Genomic DNA, 21,816 nt, shown 5'->3' with positions numbered 1-21,816 from the left:
TCCCATCGAAGGTCGGAAAGTAAAATCACGGCGACTGTCGCTGAGGACTACAGAGCCCAGGAGGCAACTGGTGGGAGAACCAAACTGTGTTCACGTGCTTTCGATTTATTCCTTTTAATTAATTAATATATATATATAAACATGTGTTTTTATTTTATTTATTTATTTTCCATCTCGAGGTCTATCAAATTTATTGAGGGCGTAAGAGGCACAATTGTGTGGTTTTAGTTTAGCGAAGGTGTAAGAGATCTTACCCAAAATTTAAAATAAAAAAAAACACCTTAATATATGTAGAGTTTAGTATTATTCGCGTTGTTGTTAATTTCCACGTCTCACACAATTTATTATTGCTATTAAACCATCGTGCGGCAGCAGAAAGAGAATTACTGTTTATATAACATATGAACGGGCTCTTTTACGCACATGGCTCTTTTACGCACATGGCACAGCGGCCACAACCAATGTCGCAATTAAACATAATAAGGTAACGATATAATTATAGTGTAGTAATGTCATAGTTTGACATTGACTCCAGGTCTTTTACAGGTTAATTAGACTAAATCTTTGATAAAAAGTAAACATGCGTTAACAAAGTGGACGGTTGCTAAGTTTTCTCTCCATGTGCATTATTTCTAGCTGCTCTTCATTTTAAAACAAAGCAACAGTACCATCATTTCACTGCTGTCAACTAGGACAGTCCCCTGAAGAAACGCGTATCAGTGCGTTTACATGAACTCCAGTAACCTCTGAAAACGCATTGCTTAATTGTCATGAAACGGGAAACCTGGTTACTGTAATAGAGGTTTAACGAAGCCTAATTCCGCAGTATTTGAACTCTGCCATGTAAACGTGTAACCAGGTGTGTAGTCGGCTTTTTACAACAGACACGTGAAGGAAAAAGACTGCAGACACTCACCACTCTGCTACTATCAGCTGAGAGGTGCAGCTGGATGGAAGGAGAGATCATTACATGGAGCGATGGGACCTTCTGTTTTATATCTAGTCTGTCGGAAGTCCGTCAGACTAAGACTGAAACCAACAGTTCCCAGTAGACGTCTAAATACTTAGTTTTCACTGTGCATTTCTTTAATTCAGCCAGATTGAGCAGTAACTAGGAACGCTGTCAGTCACCAAAGACAAAGAAAGAAGCTGAGAAACGTCTCTTCTGTCTCCATAATGTTATTTGTGGACCAGGCTTCCGAAATCACCCCAGGGTAGAGGAGAAATCCGATTACTCTTCTGCTGCATGCATACTCGGATTTCCTGTAACCAGGTTATTTGAGTGCAGGTAAATGCACTGAGAGGAGGACCTCTCATGTGAATGTTATGCTGAGGCCTGGCATGACTCTCTTATCCACAGGGAGGCTTTTAAGTGCCACTAGAAATGTGTAGAGCACATCTATTATTGATTTTTTTTTTATCTGTCATGAGTACAATAGTGATCAGGTATGCCTGTATAATTTGAAATTTGAAAATACCTTCCAGAACTACACTAAGATGCTCTCAGAAAACAATGGCCTGCGAAAACCTTCTGTTTCAAGTGAAATCATTTTTACAAACTCACATTTGCAGTACTGTAGGTCTCACATTAGATTAAACATTGTATCACACACATACTGTACAAGTGAAATTTATCTGTCCTCAAATTATTTCAGCTTACTCTATATCTTAAACTAACAATACTGGCATTTACAGTACAACATGTATATGTTTTGTCATTATTCAAACCACTATTTTTTGTAGCTTATGGTCAGAATTGAATTCCCAATAGTTTTACAATATTTGCAAAATGACCCAGTGGTTTGATGAATAAAAACAAAATTGCCACTAATCTCATTAGTACTGTGAGTGATCTGAACCTCATTATCAGTATTATTATTAAGCCTATATCCTCGATCTTTGCTGAGAACAAAAGCAGCATCAACATTAAGAATAACTACTAACATAAGATCAACATCATCACATTCAAACATAACAACTCCCACACACTGTTCTACAAACAGCAGCCACATATTCTGCCAGGAGGAGGCGTCTGCTTTACAAGAATAAGATCTTGCACCGACCCTAGAGGAAGCCCTTCTTCCACAAGCAAAGAGCAAAGCTTTCCTCATCAATTTGTCCTCCCCTCACATGTAACCGGCTTAGTGAAAGTTTCATTTGAAAAAAAAAAAAAAGGGCTTATAAACATCACCTGCATCCTGAACAATTCATTTGACAAAATTAAGACATAATGAAATTCTACATATGTATCAGTACCCATAGTTTGATACTTTGTTTTACTGGAAAAAATCCTCCATTTGGGAGGATGCAATGAATTAATTTCCATCCTCATTTTGGGGCTTAAAGTATTTGAATAAACTAATAAATTGCCAGGTATAAAAATGGTTGCAAATCCTTAGCAGTCAGACACTGTCTGAAGTCTGGTACACACAGATATCACAAGAAGTTCAGTTTCTACCCTGGTAGGGCTCTTTCAGGTCTTTACTGCAGCTGTCTTCCTTCCTTAGGATTGTTTTAGGGGACATTTTAGCATTGGTTTTGCATTAAGGAAGTGAAATACAGTACATGCTCATGATATATGTGCTCAGATATAGATTAGGTGTTGTCACTTGGCATGTCATGGATCAGACCCAGCTGTGTGAGGCAACAATGCCAACCACTGCACCAGCATTGTCCCCTGAATACACTAACTGATATATATAAGTCACAGTTTTAAAAAATGTTTTAATTGATAAAGCTGAGTTTGAGGCCCTAATCTTCTCCTCCTCCTCCTCCTTCTCAGGCAAGTCATAGTCTAGCTCTCACTGCAAGGGCTCTATCACCTTCTCCAACTACTTGGAACAGGAAGGACATGATGCTTAAAAAACATTAAGAAAGGCATTTTATTTAAGGAAAGCTGGCGTATGAAAAAATCAGCTAAATAAAATAACACTATTTGGGCTAATTCTCAGTAAAACCTTTTGAACAATGGCTAAACAGATCATTGTGGTCACACGACTGTCTGTTCATTCTCAGCTCATCTTATCGAGCGCTGACAGCACAGAGGTGAACCTCATCACAGTCTCCTAACATTTCTTTTTGAGGTGAAAGACCTTCCTTTGCTTCAACAGATACTTGATGAATTATCAAGCCCTGCAACTCCTTTTATCTAAAGACAGTCTCTCTCCTGTTTTCCTTCCACGAGGATGGATTTAACAGAACTTTTGTCTACTCCTATCACATAAAGACTTTGTAGCTTGCACAGCCGGCACAGTTTCTTATTTTTTAGTAAGCTATCATAAATGTTGGACGGTAATGTGGTAATTATGGGTGCGGTGGATCTGCTTGGCTCGCTAATTGCACTGTACTGGGACAAAATTACATGATGGCTTGACCCAAGAGATTGCGATGACACAGGATTCCGAAAGGAGAAACTAATGAAGCTGTAAAGCTGCAAGTCACACATTGCTGAAGGCATATGCCACAGCAGAAAGAGTCTGGATTACAGGAGAGGTTGTCCCTGTCCCACAACTGCCTAGGCGCTGCAGCCACGAAAAACAAAGAGAAAACACTCATCTGTGTGAGTTTGTTTCATGTATATACTGTAGTAGATTACTTCAGTGCTGAGAATGGAGCAAATGCTTGGCAGACACCCATCTATAAGCTTTAATCTAAAAGACATCAAATTAAAACAACTCATTTTTGATGTTCTGAAGACGTCTGAAAATAAATGAATTAAGTTGAATTAATTAAAAATTAACATTACGTCCATATTTACATGATGTGAATGAGAAAACCTTTGTTGAGTCTGCTAAATTCCTGTATAAGGAGTTACAGCATCTGCTGTAGGTAGATTACAATTTACCCAGTTAAATATAAAATGATTTCTTATATTGACACAGCCATGGCCGCTGCTGACTTAACACTTCCCTGCAGTTTTCTAATTAAATATGACAGCGACATGCTGTGAGTGTAAGTGACAGTGAAATCTCATCAAACTTTTATTCATTTTATTTATTACTCATCAGCACGACAGCCACACTAGCTCCTGTCGCTTCTGATCACATCCTCACCCACACTGTTTCCCCCTGTCTTACCGGATGTCAGTGGGAAGGCAAATGTTGGTGTGACTGCGGCTTTTCACTTTTCCCTCATTACAGAATCATCAGTGGTCGGCTCGCTCCTTAGTCATTGGCTGCTTTGGTTGTCTGTCAGAGGCGGTCTTTCGTGGGATTGGGCGTCTCCGGACGCCGTGCACCTCATGGCTGTACCTGTCCCGCTGTGACAGGCTGATATCTCTTCCGGCTCCACTCACCGTTCCCGCCCCTTCTCCCAGCTTCACCAGAGGAAGGAGGAACTGCCGGAGCTCAATGTGTCACTTCCAGCACTTCCAGCACGCAGCAGAGCCGTGCTGCAATGTGACTCCCTGGGATTGTATTACTGGTTTTGTGGTCGGTGGGAAGTAAGGCCCAGAAGTTTGGAATTGCAGTAGGTGTTTTAGGGGATGCGGGGCGTGTAGGGAAGGTGGTGCAAGTAGTTTCGGAAGTGGAGCGTGGCAGAGAAAAGGAAGAAGGGGGGCTTTTCTTTACCGTGTGATACCAGAGAGCTCGTTTCGCTTGCTTGCCACGACGGGACCGACGTGGAATATGGCGGAGCATCACCCGGCTTCCGACAACAAACACAAATCCCCGGTGAACTCCGGAGCTCCGTACTCTGGAAACGGCCGCAGCAGCACGGCGGTCACGGAAAGAAGCGGCAGCACCGGAGCGGGAGGCGGAGGTCTGTCCGGCGGCCTGTCGCAGCCGGCCGGGTGGCAGTCCCTGCTGTCTTTCACCATCCTGTTCCTGGCGTGGCTGGCCGGTTTCAGCTCCAGGCTGTTCGCTGTCATTCGCTTCGAGAGCATCATTCACGAGTTTGACCCCTGGTGAGTCTGTTTCCCCCAAACACACAGTGACTCTGACCCGTTCGTCAGGGCAGGCTGCTACCAGTGGCTAGCGAGCCCCGGCTGCACGGTGAGGAAGTTCCCTTTCAAACATGTTCGGTGAACGCTACGCACATTATAGTCTCGCACCTCAATTCAGAAAATTGCTGCTTACTTTTTGGTTTAGGAAGCAGTGACTTCCAGACCTGCCGCTATCGACTAGCTTACTGGCTACAAATTGAACCAGTTGTTAGAGAAAAATGACCCTTTAGCCTACAGACAGTTATCCTGGACGAAGCTCCTCCGTCACTTCTCGTGTCTTCCATCACAGTAGAGCCAATAAAATCAGTTATTACCGCTTTATTTAGATTATTTAGATTTCACAGTGCAGTTTGAACATGAAGAGGTGAGGTCCGTCTCTAACGTGAAGTGCAGCTTTATAACAGTCTGGAGGTCGGCGGCGACATGTTGACATGAAACGAGGTGAACCCGGAAAGATGCAGCAGGCCCTCACACAGAAATGTCTTCTTCATTCACCGGCCGATCACATGTGCTCTGATTAATGGCTCCTTATAGTCTGTGTGCCGGTCCTGTACCGTGCACCTGTTTCAGCACCAGCACGTCCTAGATGTCTGTAACTAAATACTTTAGTATGCTGCTTAAACAGCGATCTTGCAGAGTTGATGAAACTGTCTTTTGTCGTTAGATTGAAATGTGCTCATTACTCTACATGACTTAAGTTTTCAGATCTGCATGGATTTTGAAAGTTGAGTAGTTGTGCATGATATCTACATATAGTAAAGTGTCAATGGGGTCTCTTCAATCTGTATTAGTACATCCAGGCAGCAGGCAGGGGCCTGTGGTTCAGTTGGTAGAGCAGTTGTCAGTGGTTGTCTTCCGGTTTGCTTCTGGCAACTCACTAGCTAAACCACATAGTAGTACCATCATAGACAGTGTGCAGCCGTGGGGTCAATAAGGTATGTGAAAAATAAAAATAAATAGACATTTCCCAGTTGGAGAGTGAGTTTAGCAGACTTTGATCATAGTCAGGTGTATGGAGGCCTGCCCTAACTTGTACGGATTCACATCCGTTCCAATGCATATGATTTTCAAACTGACCTGAAGCACCTCAGATTAAACAGGCCTACGCTCTGCTCTTTCTCTTTGTTTGCAGTGTCCATCATATTGCTTGTGTTTTATTTCAAAACCTCTACCAGCATGCTATCTGCCTATAGCTATCTGCTATCATCATTTAATGATCACTGTGAGACCACCACTGTGGATTAAACAGTGTCTGACTGCTGAATAAAAGAGAAGTCTTGAAAGCTTCGGCTAGGCGAGAATGGTGAATAGTGCATTGTTCTGTCATTCTCTTTTTTCTATTGGCTGACAGCACCGTACTAGATTTCTGGATGGGTGAGATTGTAACTGTAGACTTTTATACTAAACTATTTATATAGTTAATCTATTGATATTTGTCAGTTCTCATAAACCCATTCCAATATTGTACTGTAGCAATATTGCCACGCTTCATGTGTCAAGGGTGAAGTGCGTGCATGCGCGTGTGCGTGCGTGTCTGTGTGTAGGGTGAGTAACACATTGCTGCCTCGTAAATGTTTAACTGGCTTGTTTGAATTTCTGTTAGTCATTTTAAGATTATTGATGGAGTCTTGTGGAAGAAACGTCACTGTTCAGTATTCTCTCATGTATCGCGACCTGACTGTAAGTTTGCTGTCGTTGTGTATCATTTCCCTTTTACAGATGTTTGCATTACCAGTCCGCTACACTTTCTATACCTTTCTCCTTCTCATTCACTCTCTGATGTGTTCTTTTGATGTGGCTAGTTGATAGTCCTTTTCCTATATAGGTGTGAGATTGTGCTATTGGATATGAAATTGAAAGCAGGTCTGGACCGGCATTTAGCAGCTGGCGCATGCAAGGTTAGTTATGCTTTGAGTGTTAAGCGTTAGAGTGTATACTGTGTTAATCATGCACGGAACAGCATTAAAAAGAAGCAAAACAGATTAATTAGCACTGTCAGATGCTTGCTGGTGAACTGGTCCTCCCCCAGGCAAGGTCTGGCAAGGAGACTGCATCTGATCCACCTGTCATCTTTCTCTCAAAGCCCTAGCTCTGCAAATGATGGCTCAGAGGAAATTTCCTTAGAATTCATGTTAAGTAAAATGTTTCACCTACTGTTATTGCCTTTAAATATAAAAATACATGACATGCACAGAATAAACTAAACTGTAACAGCATTTCACACTGCATAAAACTGTGCACCACGCTTCATATTTTAATTGGCAAATGTGAAATAAATAAAACATGACACAGCAATGACTTTTGGGCCCCAATGTGTAAAAGGATTCAGTAAGAGTAGCAACAAACCTGCACCACTTAGAAGGGCATTGTCATTATGCATATAAAAAAAATCTGTCAGGAGCAGATGCTTCAACTAAATACAGACATTTACTCTGATCATTACTGAGCAAAGACAGGGCAAAAACCGAAAGTCTGGTCATTAATTCATCTGCACTGCCTGTGTCAACATCAAATAAGTGTAATATCTGCACACAGCTGGCTAGGTAAAGTTAGCCACCCGGCAGGGACAGACTGAATAAAGACTAGAATTCACTGCCCATTCAAATTCTAGTGCTTTTCATCTTGTAGTACAAGATAATTTAGAAATAAGTTCATTTATTTATCCTTTTAGACATTTATGAACTTGTCCAATCTAATGTAGACATAGTTTTAAGGTGGCTCATACTCTCAGCAATAACCTGTTACCTCTTAACTTAAAGTTTCCTTAACTAGTGCTTCTGACATCCACCACAGTCTGCTACAAACAGCCTTGTGGTTCATGCTGGACTTTGTTTTGACAATTTCTTTCTAAGTGACGCAGGTCTGTGAATTAGCCGCACTTTCTTTACTGGCAACAGTTTCCAAAGAACCATGCTGATGCTTCAGTTTGACTTTAGTGAGAGCAGCGAGCACTAATGTAGTCCTGGCTGCCTGTCAAATGGTTAAATTAGCTTTGCTGCTAATGTTAATGCTAACACCAAATATATAAGACTATAATTATACATATAATTAGTTTGATATATAATTACTGCCAAAACCAAATACTAAAAGAGTCAAGTACAAGAAACTTTAATTTCTACTCTACTTTTTTTTCTAATTGGATTGGATAAAATTTGTAGCAGACGCATAAATAAGTATAACCACAGAACAATTTATGGGCCTAATTCAGTGGCCTTCATAAATAGACAAAGTTATAATCACACAGGAGAGACACTCAAAAAGAGACTGGTTGAAGTTTGTTTTTATTATATCACACAGCTTGTTTGGAAATGGTTTGTTAAGGTGCACTTTCTGAGGCTGTAGCTCAGTTGGTAGGACAGTCATACACAAATTCCAGGGTTGGTGGTTCGACTCCTGGTTCCTCTTGGCCACATGGCAAAGCATCCTGGGCAGAGGACACTGAACCCCTAGTGATTTCATCACCTATGTGCAGCTGCCCAACAGCAAATCATGGGATCTATGTTGAATGAGTTCACAATAGACACTAATGATATATTAATAGTGACTTGTTTGATGTTTGGGGAAGTGAATAGAGAAGAATGTCACTCTCTAAAGAGGACAAAAATCAGAGTGTGATAACTGTATAGCTAGCCTAATATGAGGAGAGCCTTCTCTCCATTGTTACATCCACAAATAGAAGATAATAGGAACTGGCTTGGTGTTTATTGAACTGATGATTTGTGCACAGTAAGTGTGATTGGGCTGCAGCGCAATTTGTTATCAGTTGTGCCACATTACAAGGCACTTTGAGAAGAGAAGAGAAGAGAAGAGAAGGTTTTGTGTTGTGTGTTGTGTGTTGAAGTATTAGAACTGAACTTTGCTGCTTTTGTACATCGATTGTAAAATGTCTAGTTCCTCCTCTGTGTTTCCTGAGAAGGATAACTGTGGTTTTGAAGGCTCAATTGAAAGAGGAGGTAGACCTGGGAGGAAAATGAGGAGAGAATGAAGAGTGTCTGCTTGAAACAGAATAATAAAACAGACCTTCATCTTTGCCTGTTGGCTTCATTTACCCTGGATGCATCGTCAAATTTGGTTATTTTCTCACTTGTTTCTGCTTATTCATCTCACTTACATTGTGGTTTACAGGACTGACCCAAGGCAGCTGATAAAGGAAGCTAGCATATTGAACCCTTTTATGATGGAGAGCACAGCATTTTGCCTTTAAGGTGGCTTTGTTATTTACATTAAACTCTGATAAACACTTGCAACATGTCTCCTGCAACTATAATGTATAACGCACATGACGGAAATACTTTGCATATCACTACATTTTTAGTTTTTTTTTTTTTTTTTAGCCTGACACACGTTCACTCCCAAAAATTCCAAAACAACTTTTTTAGAATTTTATTCATTTTACAATGTTGAGTTTACACCTTAAAAGTGTCATGCTCCACCACAAGGATTTCGTCAAACAAAGAAGAACTGTGTATGAATTCACAGAGCCCCAGATGTCAGGTACTTAAAATATTTCAAATAAACTAACAGAATTTAATACTTGGTTGCAAGGGATTTTCGAGTCAATGACCACACCCTGGTCACACTCTGTCAGCCTTTTTCTGCACCTGTCTTCACTTCCTGCCTGTTTTGGAGGCATTTTGCCTTCAGTTTTGCCTTCAGGAAGTGAAATTAATGCTCAGCTGGATTCAGGTGGGAGCACTGACTTGGCCAATTTCCACTTCTGTTCTTTCAAAAAAGTCTTGTGTCGCTTTCACAGTAAACTTAAGGTCATTGTCCATCTGCACTGTAAAGCACTGTTCATTGCTTTGGCTTAAAACTGTGTTGACAAAGTTTGGTTTGGTGTTCCAGACTTTTCTTGAGTCACTCTAACAAACACATCTAACAGGTGAAGGGATAGTTCAACTCTAAATAACAACACAAAGAGGATTCTTTTATTTTCGACAATGTTGGTACTTTTACACTTTCACTCCACTGCAGCAAGGACAGTAACACAAAGATGGTGAATGCAAATAAAAAGTAGTCATTGCACTGGTTAATATCCCATGATTATAAAAGCAGCATTTCAGTTAGATAGACCAGACCTCATTAGACATTAACTAGTTTTCTTCTCCTCTCACCGCACTCCTCTCCTATGGCAGCAGTAACAGAACACAAACATGCTCACTTCACTAATTAAAAAAAAAAACTCTTTTGACATGACTAGGTGAACAGCAAGGGTAATGCCAGCAGTATGATTTGTTTCATATTGAATTTTAGGGAGATATGATTGAGTTCACCTCATGATTTTTGCTGTTGAGGTTGGATAAAAACCCTATTTTTATAAGCCTTAAATTAATTGACAGACTCCATGCTGTTTGAAAACAAGTGTGTTCATAAAGCACATAGGAGCCTGGTCCTTTGTGGTGTCATAAATACATCTTTTGTTTCAAAATGTTTTAGTATTTAAGTCAGTCTGCATGTAATGTTTAATTTATAGTGTTTAATTTTTAAAAAGAAAATTTTATTTATTTTTTTAAAGCAGCTCTGTCCCTTCATTTGCATTCAGAGAAATCGGTGTTTAAAAATAAGTCGTGCTCTGCTTCTTACGGTTCACGCTGCTGTTTATTTAATCAGAGAAAGAAGACGGGGTCAGATGTGTCACAGGCTGCAGTGGGTTATACTTTGTTGCTGCAATGAGACAGATATCAGGTACAGCTTATGTGGCAATGCGTTCGAGCTGACAGAGTAGTTTCTGTTTAATTTCTCCTCCAGTTACACAGATGCAGTTATTGTTTGTCAGACTGTGTATCTTTATGAACATTGGACTATTTGCACTGCCTGCATGCATTTTGCCTAACTGCTATTGTAAGACAAATCATTGACTGTGATGTGCTGTAGTGCTTCTGTGCAAGATATTAACTCTGGACCTGTATGTTTTTTTATTTTTTTTGTCCCAAAAATACTAGTACTGTATAAGCGCAGTGACAGTGATGATGAAACAGCTGTGCAATAAACCGTCGTGTTCTTTTCAGTCCTGATAATGTGTTTAAGTGTTTCATTTGATGTTTCTGCCTTGTGATGCCTATCTTTAGTTGATATGCTCCTTGTGGTATCTGCATGCTACCTAATCCGTGTTTTATGTGTAGATTCAGAGTCTGTATGTAGCAGAGGAGCTTATGTTAGATAAAACCTGAAATGGATTTAACTGATTGACAGTTGTTAAGTACGATTTATGAATTCATTTTAGGCTGTTTAACTTTTTTTCGTTACATTTTAATTCACTTTAAATAACAATTCTTTTCATTACCATGTCATATAACACTTTATAACTCCAAGAATGTCAGCTGACTTGTTTTTCTCTACAATCACCTCTTTGAGCGCCCTACTTGCCCTTTGCTTTGCTATGTTTTCCCCAGTCAACAGCTAATTGGCTTGTCTTTATATCACTCTGGGCAAACCTCTCATTGTGCAGAGATGTGCTTGTCTGATCCTGCTGGCATCAAAGAGACAAAGCAGTAGTTGCTTTTCCATGAATCTTCTCAGACTGGAGGCAACCTTCATAGCCTAGTAAACAGAATGAAGGATACCTTTCAATTGAAATGATATAGTTTTTGTAATGTGTTTACAGTTGTGCAATTTAGGTAATAATGAAATGAAGGAACTGATAATGCAGTTAACTTCACAAAATGAAATTCAGGATATGAATTCAGAAAGATGGTTTATTTAAGATGCTGAATGGATTAGTATCAGTTAAAATGAAGCTGTTCAAAATTGAGTTCTTTCTTTACTGAGCAAGTCATATTGAATTATATTAGCGTACAAAACATTCAGCTAGCAGCTGACTTTTTCCCTCTGAAGTCAACTGATGAGTTTTCAATTCGATTCTATTTTATTTGTATAGAACCAAGTCACAACAGAAGTCATTTCAATGCACTTTACAGTGTTTAAGGTTTAAGACCTTACCAAATATAACTGTATATAGAATAGGATGGGCGGCCATCTACCTTGACTGGTTGAGGTGAGTGGAAAAAATAGAGAGAAATACAAACCACACAACAACAACAATAAGCAGCAAAAACACTGGGCAGTTTGGTAGGGACAGCTCAGCTTAGTGCATCAGTAGAGGTCCCCCAGCAGACTAACCTACAGCAATCAACAGCATAGTTAAGAGATAGTTCAGTGTGACCTAAGCCATTTTTATATATACTATAATATACTATAAGCTTTATAAAAAATGAAAGTTTTAGGTCTAGTCTTAAATGTAGAGAGGGTGTCAGCCTCTCAAACCTGAGCTAGGATCTTTACAGGAGAGAACTTGAAAGCTAAAGGCTCTGCCTCATACTCTGGAAAGTCTAGTAACCACAAGTTAACCTGCAGTCTGAGAACAAAGTGTTCTGCTTGGGGAAAAATATGGAACTATGAGGTCTTTAAGATATGACAGAGCTCGATTATTAAGTGCTTTATATGTGATGAGAAGTGTTTTAAACTCTATTCTGGATTTTACAGGGAGCCAATGGAGAGAAGCTAGGAGAAATATGATCTCTCTTGCTAATTCCAGTCAGAACTCTGGCTGCAGCATTTTGGATTAACTGGAGGCTTTTTAAGGAGTTATTGGGACAAACTATTAATAATGAATTACAATAGTCCAGTCTGGAAGTAACAAATGGGTGGACTAGTTTTTCAGCATCACTTTGAGACAGGATGCTCCTAATTTTACAAATATTCCTCAGGTGGAAGAAGGCAGTTGTAGATATTTCTTTTATGTATGAAGTAAAGGAGATATCCTGGTCAAAGATAACTCAGAGATTCCTCACAGTATTACTTGAGGCCAATACTAAACACATATAAGGTAAGAGTATGATTAGACATTGAAAGAGATATAGAAAATGATGATTTAATTGGGACAGAAAAGGTAGCACAGAAACCTCGCTGTGGTCATGGTTTACAAAGAACTATTAGAGGTTCTACGGCAATTGATGCAGAACTTTGGTTTTTTCAGTGTTCTAGCACTACAGTAAATAGCTGCCCACTTATGTTAGTAACTCTAAATATGACACAAATTACAGATGAATAAAATTAAAATGGAATACAAGTGCCGTTTTTTATTTTTATTTTTTTATTTATTTTTCCAAAATCGGAAAACAAACCGTCATCAGATTTTTTCATTTAGGTTTTGGAAATGAAAATTGAAAAATCAAGTGTTTTTTTTTTTTTTTTTTTCCGTTTTTTTTTTTAATAAAAAAAATGAATGAACTCTCTTAAAATCCACACAAAAGGTGCGTTAATAATTAAAGATAATTTAGCATTCAACTGTTAACTTCAAAAGAAAAGCTGAAATTCTGAATAAATTTCTTGACAAAGCTAGAAATTATGATGATCTTGCCTTCTTTTCAGAGCTGTTAATGTTTTAACATGACAATAAACAGAGTCTCTGTGACTGTCACTTATAAATATTCATCAGGCTTACTCATTCTTTGTCCTAATTTGATAAGTGGCATAAAAGACAAAGCACTGTGTTTGCATTGTGTTACATAACATAATAATCTGCAGCACACTTTGCTCATTTCTCCTTCTTCCTATATCTTTTCCTCCATCCTCCCTGTATTCTGCTTTAACCTGTCATTAGGTTTCTGCTGTTATATTAACCCAGTTACTATAACACAGTGCTCCTCTTTGATGTAATCTCGTCAGTCTCTGCACCCTCCCTTGCTGCTGCTCTTTTTTCGTAATATCTCTTCTTTCTGTCTCACGGCCTCAGGGCTCTACAGTGTGAGCATTTCATTTGCATATGCCACTGACAATTAGCAAGTGCGAGTGACTCAGGGTACCTAGGGATGGCCATTCTAAATCGCTTCTCAATTTGTGGGCTGAGCATTTATCAGCACTTGAAAAGGCCGGTGAGTGTGATCTGCTTCTTGCCTGTCTTTCTCTGCTCTTTGTGTTTGTCTAAGAATGGGTCTCAGCCCCTTCAAAATAGTGGACAGACGGCTGGAAAACATACAGGATCAAATGACTTTAGTGAATCTTCCTACTTTATGCCCAACAACATTTGTGTTACATTTTGCTCAGTTAAAACACCAGCATTAAAATGTCTCTTTCTGAGTTTTACTCCCTTTTTGTTGAACTCATAGGTCACAATAATCCCGCCCCCAGCCCCTGACATAAATAGTTTTTGGTTCTAGATCGGTGAAGATTTTATGCCACTCTGGAAACCAGTTTTCCTGGCCCAGAACCAGTTCTTTGACTGTTGAAACACAAAGAACTGTTCCAAATTAGACTTGACACTGACTCCCCAACTAGCTTGCTGGAAAGGGTTATCCAAGCTTCAGCTTGCATTTCTTCAAGTAATTGTAAAGAGGCAAGTTGCTTTTTGGTTTCTTGGCTTCTTATTTGCACCCATAAATTTGGTATTTACTGGAATGCATTCTTTTGTAGCAAAATATTCTTTTGATCAAATGCTACTCTTTTTCCTCTCCAAACACTCACGTTGTATTCCTGACCAATGAGCTCAAATTCACATTTGGGTAGTGAAAATAAGCTCTGTACTCTCTCTGCTCTTGTCAGTTTGTGCGGCACAAATTTATTTAATCTGATTTCTCTTCGTAACATTGTTGCTTAAATGCATATAAATACACTGACTGACATTTGTGATGAGGTTGCTGGTAAGGTTTCCTTCTATCGACTCTTCCCTGTAGTTTGCACAAGTTGTTTTCCTCTCCACTTTCCTAGTACAACTTGATATTTACTATATACAGGTCATATTGTGGTTACAAAATAATTTTCAGTGAATACAGATAATTACTTGACCTCAGTAGTCTCTTTTGAACCTTTGTAGGTCATTGTTAATTTTATTTACACAGTTTCTAATCATTGTAAGTATCAACTTAACAGCAGTTTTTCAGCTTTTTAAAACCCTTCTAAAATGTGTTTCTGTTGAAGAAGAAGCCAAATGACAAATAGGACAGTGTTGCCCCAGCAGCCACAGCCAAAGAACATATTGGCTCCTTCATCTTCAGCAGTCAACCACCTTAGATAGGCCTGTGAACTCTCCAGGTCTCATGATGAAAAACTGCAGTTGCTCTAGTTACTATAAATATATTTGCATTACTTTTCCAGCATGATCACATGGGTGGTGGTGAATGGGCGACTTCAGCAGGGAACTAATTACATTGACCCATACTATTGGTGTCCAACTTCATGGAGGAACAAACATTGTTCAGCAGGTCTGCCATGCCCTTAGATGTCTGAGGTTGTACAGTATGGGAGCAATGTTAAATAAATACCATTGCATACCATTTGCTGAGAGGCCTGGGTATCCTGCTCAACTCCTCTGGGCAGTCAGCATGCTTTGTACTCTAATGATTAAATATGTGACAGAGCAAGCTTGTATTAGTTAATGCTTGTAATACAAGGATACCTTTATTAACAAGTATTTACACAGCTGTGGCTAATTTTTAATTATGGGTTCAACCTTTGAATGGAGCAGAGTATCAGAGAGTCATAATAGAGGCCAAGAGAAAGAGTGGATGAGCAGCCTGCTTGTACTCTCCCACCTTTAAATCTTTGCAAAACGTAAGGAGGGAGCTTATTAGTCTCATTCGCACAGTCACATCAGTAATGCAATAAACAAGCAAGTACAGGATTGCAATCCTTGTGTTTCTACTCTAATAGCTAAAAATACATTTTGGCATATGGTCTGCAGCCTAGCAGTGTATTCTCATGGATGACCCTCTCAACATATTCCTCGGAGCTACAGGGACTTCGTGGGTCTGCATTACAGCAAATGCACACTGAATGGGGAGGGATACATTTGGATTTAGTCAGGTCTTGGACTCTTCTATGGAGGCCAGTGTGTACTCTGAAACCCAAGGGTACTATATTTGCAGTTTATATAAACTGGGTGTACAAGGAGATTCACTGGAACAGACCATAAAACAAGCTAGCACATAACTCACACAGTATGCTGGAATCAATTCAATTTAATTTCATTTTATTTGTATTGTGCCAAATCACAACAGAATTACTGAAGGCACTTTACAGTGTAAGGTTTAAGACTTTACAGAGCATACTTGTATTTAGAAATGTATAGAAAACCCAACAATCCCATTTCAGCAAGCACTAGGCAACAGTGGAGAGGAAAAACTCCCTTTAGAGGAAGAAACCTCAAGCAGAACCATGCTCAGGGTGAGCTCAAAGAGGAGAGGGAAAAGAACAGCAGGCAACAAAAAACAACAAGAATAAGCAGCAAAAACACTGGGCAGGTTGGTAGGGCCAGTACTGCACTCTGGAGGAATACAGCTCCAAGGCCGAGGATACCTGCAGAAAAGTACAGAGAGGAAGCACAACTAAAGGAGGGAGAAGGCGCAAAGTTAACGACGCGCAATGGTAGCATTTGAATGGATAGAAAAGAGGAGAGCACCTCAGTGTATCAGTAGAGGTCCCCCACCAGACTAGCAAGATTCCTCAGGTGGAAGAAGGCAGTTGTAGACATTTCTTTTATCTATGAAGTAAAGGAGATAACCTGGTCAAAGATAACTCAGAGATTCCTCACAGAATTGGACATAACTGAGATCACTGTGATTAGACATAATGTCTAAGATGTTTTGGACCCAACAAAATAACCTCTGTTTAATCTGAATTTATGATAAGGAAATTGGAGTACATCCAGGCCTTTGTCTTTTAAGCATGCCTAAAGTTTGAATAATTGATTAGTTTCTTCTGGTTTCATACATACATATAGCTGGGTATCATCTGCATAGCAATTTATGTATGTATAGTGTTGTATAGAGTGTTTCCTAATATTGCCTAAGTGGGACATACTGTATATAGAGGGAAAAAAAGACAGGCACGAATTTAAACCAGCCTAGTGCTGTTCCTTTAACCTTAATGACATAATCTATAGTGTCAAATGCAGCACTAAGATCAACAAAATAGTGAGTTAAATGCAGTGTTGAGGCAGTTATCATCAACATCTACTTGGATGTCACTCATTCTTATCACTTTATCTGCACTAAGAACTAAATCAGACAGAAAGTCGGAGAATTCTGTTAAGGAAGAGGTGGATGGTACACACATTTTTCTGGTTTTTGAGGTGTTATCTCAGTTCTTTTTAATTGGGAGAAAACCTGACCCTGCCTGATTCTGTACAAAATATTTAGGACCGACAAACAATTATGTTAGATTTTGCCCACAGATATACACTGGAGAAACTCTTGTAGTAGATGGCCACACCTCCTGCAACTATGATTCTCTTACTCTTCTGCTGTAGTTTTTTTTAAACATGTCTAGAAAGAGGCATTCAGCAGAATTAGAGGTTTTAGTTACTCTTGAATAACTTTCTGTGACATGCAGGGTGACTAATGGCACCAAGCCACCAGCTAAATGGAGGTTGGTTTTTACAGTGGCTAGTTGGTTTGTCTCCTCCTGTCAGCCATGGTGGCAAGAAATTGGCCATCAGTTGGGTTTTTTACTCTGCACCAAGATTGTTTTGACTCTTTCATCAAGTGAATATAGCCGATGTACTGCCAGACACCATGGGCAATGCAAACACAAGTCAGCTGTCCTGGAGCCACAACATAAGCGAGCTTTAAGCTTCTGTGTCCACTATGAGACACATGATTAATACTTAATTACATTGTGTGTTAAGTGACTTACATTGCTTGCTACTACACTTAATACTATACTTACTTACATATTGTCATTATGTCGACCAGACAAAGTTGAAATAATGCATTTGGTGTAAAAGGTATCATTTAGCTGCACCCACTTTTTGACATTGAGGCTTACATGGGTTTTATTGGGTTTTGTGAGCACAAGGAGTCCTTGTCCAGTGGACTGACAGTTGTGTAGGAGCGGGCTAGTTTCCACAGACCAGGCCTTGTTGTTTATATATTTTTATGCCTATGCATGTTACCTGTAACATAGTCCACCCATAACGAACTATTTGTATTAGTAGTATGCATGTACTATTTGAAGTTAAATAACATTTGTTATAATGTAAGTTTAAATAACATACCAAATACAAATAAGTGGTCTCTTACAGTCTTACGTGTCTGTGAACTACAGTAACTGAAGTGCAGTGTTCAAATCTGTTGTTGAAGACGGCAGATTTTACGTTTCACAACTGCTGACTTGGAGGTCTGCTTTGTAGAATCCAGAATTGTGCGTTTCATTGATATTATAAGTGAAACCTTCGGCAGCTGTTCAGTGCTCAACAGAGTTGTCACGGTTTTCATGGGTTTGAGAGCATAAACCACATCCCAAGCTTTTGGGTCTTCTGGAACTGGGTCACAAGAGTGTGGACATTTGTATCATGGTTTTGGTCTCGGTTTCAGTACAGTTACACCCCCACTACTTGAGGTGTGTGTGTGTGTGTGTGTGTGTGTGTGTGTGTGTGTGTGTGTGTGTGCGTGTGTGCGTGTGCGTGCGTGTGTGTGCGTGCGTGCGTGCGGTGAACACAGAGCTGGTGTGTCTCGTCATCCCTGATATGTTTTGGAGGCACTGGGATGTGTTGAGCAGCAGCTGGTTGGAGGAACAAAGCAGTTCTTCATTAAATAATCATTCTAACAGTAATGGACTGAGATAGTGTAGTTGTCCAGCTGTTAGTGCTGAGCCTCTAACTGATCAACCAACACATCCAAAAACAAACTCAAAGCAACTCTGTGAGCTTGGCCTTCATTAAGGCGTAGTACTTAAAAAAAATTCTGTAGATTGTGGTGTCTGAGAATTTAAATATAAATAACTTAAATATATTTCTAGTTATGCAGCACTTTTAGCTTGTTTTATAACCATAAAGTATATGTATGCCAAAAAAGTTTATCGGTATAGTGCAGCTGTTTCAGACTCTTGCTGCACCATCTCTTCAGATTGTAGCTTCAGGACTCTCTCTGAGACTCCAGAAAAACATATTTCCTTAAGGCATGTGTGATGGTGTGTCATGTCAATCAGGGACTCTGTTTCAGTGTGTGTTGTATCAGGTGTCAGAGCTAACCAGTCAGCAGGATGAGCACTTCTGGGAAGAAAACGTGTTTCCCTTTTGCTTGTCAGGCATTACCTAAATAAATGCCAGTTACGTTAAACTTTACTGTTTGTTTTTGCTTGAAGGATAAATTTCACTGTAACTGCTCATATGGTGACCCTGAGGTGCAAAACACAAAAGAAAAGAAAATGTTTCACGAGACACAAAAAAGAAAGAAAGAAATATAACAAAAGAGTTTCAGTAAACACACAAAACAAAATGAAAAATACATTTGCAAAGTAGAGGACAAACAGGATGACTTTTCAGAAAACACATTTTACACCATGAAAATGCAGCAACAAAACAGAATATGTAACATTTCAAGGCATAGACAAGCACAAGCAGGGACGGCAGTTCTTGCTCGTGAAGTGACCCGAACAGTTGAGTTTAAGTGAATATGCATACTTTACAGGTGGACTCAAATCCAAGTGAGAACTAATCTGGTTTACTTGCCTTAAATTCACAGCTATTTAAACACATCTCAGTAATGTTTCTAAGTTGTGATAGTTTGCAACTGAAAATAAATTATAAACATCTTGAAAGTAATTGAATAACTTTCAGGTTTGCATTATTGCATGAAATTTGAAGATTTCAGCTTGAGCTTGAGCTTTAGGAAAAGTTAGGAAAAGGACATTTAATATAACTCAAAGAATGCTGGAAATATGGATAATGAGTTGCAGTCCTAGTCTTTGAAGTAAAACTGGGACATTTATGAGACAGGTGGATTAAGGAATACAATATCTCAGGAATGCCTTGAGGAAATGTCTTTGCAATTGGTACAAATGTTGCCAGTCAGGGATGGACTGATTAGATTTTTGTGGTCAAAGGTCACCAGTCTGTCTTACAATTTCTCAGGAACACCTGGAAGGAATTTCAGCACATGTGGCTCAAACATCCACTTGAATACATAGATGAATTGATTAGAATATGAGGCTGGACAGACGTATGGACGTATATATATTTTAATTTGTTTTAGCTTGAGTAACAGTAACAACTTCTGAATAGAATGGTACTTTTCTTATCTCTTTTGTCTTCTCTCTCTCTCTCTCACATCACATCTCAGGTACCATAGTTCACATATAGTTCACCAGTAGAGTAGAGCAACCCCCACCCGTGCCACCAAAATCTACCATCTGCATGGACTGTAAAATTAGGTTTTACTTCAAATGGACCGGTGGAGTTTGGAGATGAGTGGAATTTAAGGATTTAATGTTTGCTGTTACAGGCAGACAGGAGAAGAGAGGCTAATTCCTTCCATGTCAGTTGCTTCCTATCTCATCAAGCATTCAGAGTCCCAACCAGTTACACAACATGCCTCTTTACACTCCAGCAGAATCAGATGAGATAGGTGAACAGAAAAGGCTATTTTATTTTCTCTCTTAACGGGCCTCTGACCTCCTTCTGTGTATGTGGGGTGAGGACTCTCCAGCCTGATATGAAACTCTATATACTGCAGCCCTCTGACCCCTGCCTGTGGCAGCTCTATCTCCCTTTTAGGAATAATACACCAACTTGACTCTGAGCAGTGCTTCCTTTCCCCTTTCTGTAACCCCACACTGTGCTAGTTAGCTGAATGGTTCCCATCAGGCCGATCCTACAGCAATACAGTATTATGTTTACTCTATATTTTTATAGGAACACCAACTTACGGATATTGGTATTATTGTGTTCTGCTCTGAATCAGAACAACAAAACACTATATGTGCTTTACATGAACGCGAAAACCAACACAGGAGAAGACTGCAGTGTAAAGAACAGAGCTTGACTCCTGACAATACTGGTTTTAGGTGAACCATGAATCAGCCTAACATAACAACATTATACATTTTTTTTATCCAAGTCCAGTAGCCAGATTCCTTGTCATTTGTCACCTGTTCCCAAAATAAAGATACAATCAATATAACCAAACAATGTTAACTGCCTCGTCTTAAAACTGGAGTTTATTTCTACAGTTTCAGTTCAACAGCTCTCACTAGATCACTGGAGCTAACCACTAATTCTGCTCATAAAGCTAACTGGCAGTTTTTCCGTCTTGGAGTAATGAAAATTTTCCACACTTTGTTTGCAATTTATGCAATTTTAGGCACAACAACCTTTTATGTTGATCTCCTCAAAAGCTCTTATTTATTTTGGTCTGTTTTCTGGCACCTTGATGTGCACATTTTGGACAAAATTGGGAAACCTGGAATAAACCGTGATATTAAAGTGTCTTTAATATCACCACCTCTCATTTTCACAGAGCTGTATGTTTTCCACTTCTCGTGTGTCAGACACACACAAACACACACACACACACACACACACACACACACACACACACACACACACACACACACACTCTCTGAAAACATAATAATCACATAGCATAATCACCACGCAGAAGCTGGCTGCTGCTTCCCTGGCTGTTCTGGCTAAAAAGTTAGTGGTATAGGTCATTAAAAGAGGATAGCTCCCTCAGTTTGGCTGCTCTTTGGCCATCTGCCATTTAATGAGTGAGCAGAGCAAGTGTGAGCTTGCACAGGGAGAACGGAAACATAACAACTCCCACATCTGACATCACCCTTCCTCCAGCAGTACATCAAATAATCTAAAGTGAGATTCTAATGTAAAACAGACTGACTCTTAATTTGTACCGATGAACAACTATATGAAGTGACATCATCCATCACACACAGGGTAACCACAGTGAAATATGTTGTACTATAAATTATCTTATGTATCCAGAGTTAGGCTGCTAGATGTGTTACCATAGTGATTTCTTAAAATGATTCTTACATTTGTATTTTTATCCACTTGCTGCTGCCCACTTCAGGCATTTGTTTGAGCCAACGTGGGGCATGTATTAAAACAGATCTCTGTGCCGGGAAGCTTTCAGCTGTGT

The 21,816-nt window shown here is 39.5% G+C and overlaps 1 protein-coding gene across 1 annotated transcript in view; it reads left to right on the top strand.

The window, feature by feature from the left end:
- Window positions 1–4,281: 4,281 nt before the first annotated feature.
- The window catches only part of LOC113169592 (dolichyl-diphosphooligosaccharide--protein glycosyltransferase subunit STT3B-like), a 34,796-nt gene continuing 17,261 nt past the window's right edge, over window positions 4,282–21,816 (top strand). The window contains exon 1 of the mRNA XM_026371140.1: window positions 4,282–4,903. Coding sequence (XP_026226925.1) covers window positions 4,626–4,903 — 278 coding nt within the window. The 5' untranslated portion in view covers window positions 4,282–4,625. The remainder of the gene's footprint in view (window positions 4,904–21,816) is intronic.

Source organism: Anabas testudineus, chromosome 16 (assembly GCF_900324465.2).
Source record: "Anabas testudineus chromosome 16, fAnaTes1.2, whole genome shotgun sequence".
Lineage (NCBI taxonomy): Eukaryota > Metazoa > Chordata > Actinopteri > Anabantiformes > Anabantidae > Anabas > Anabas testudineus.
The sequence above is the reverse complement of the archived record's forward strand: the minus strand, read 5'-3'. Positions and strand labels throughout refer to the sequence as shown.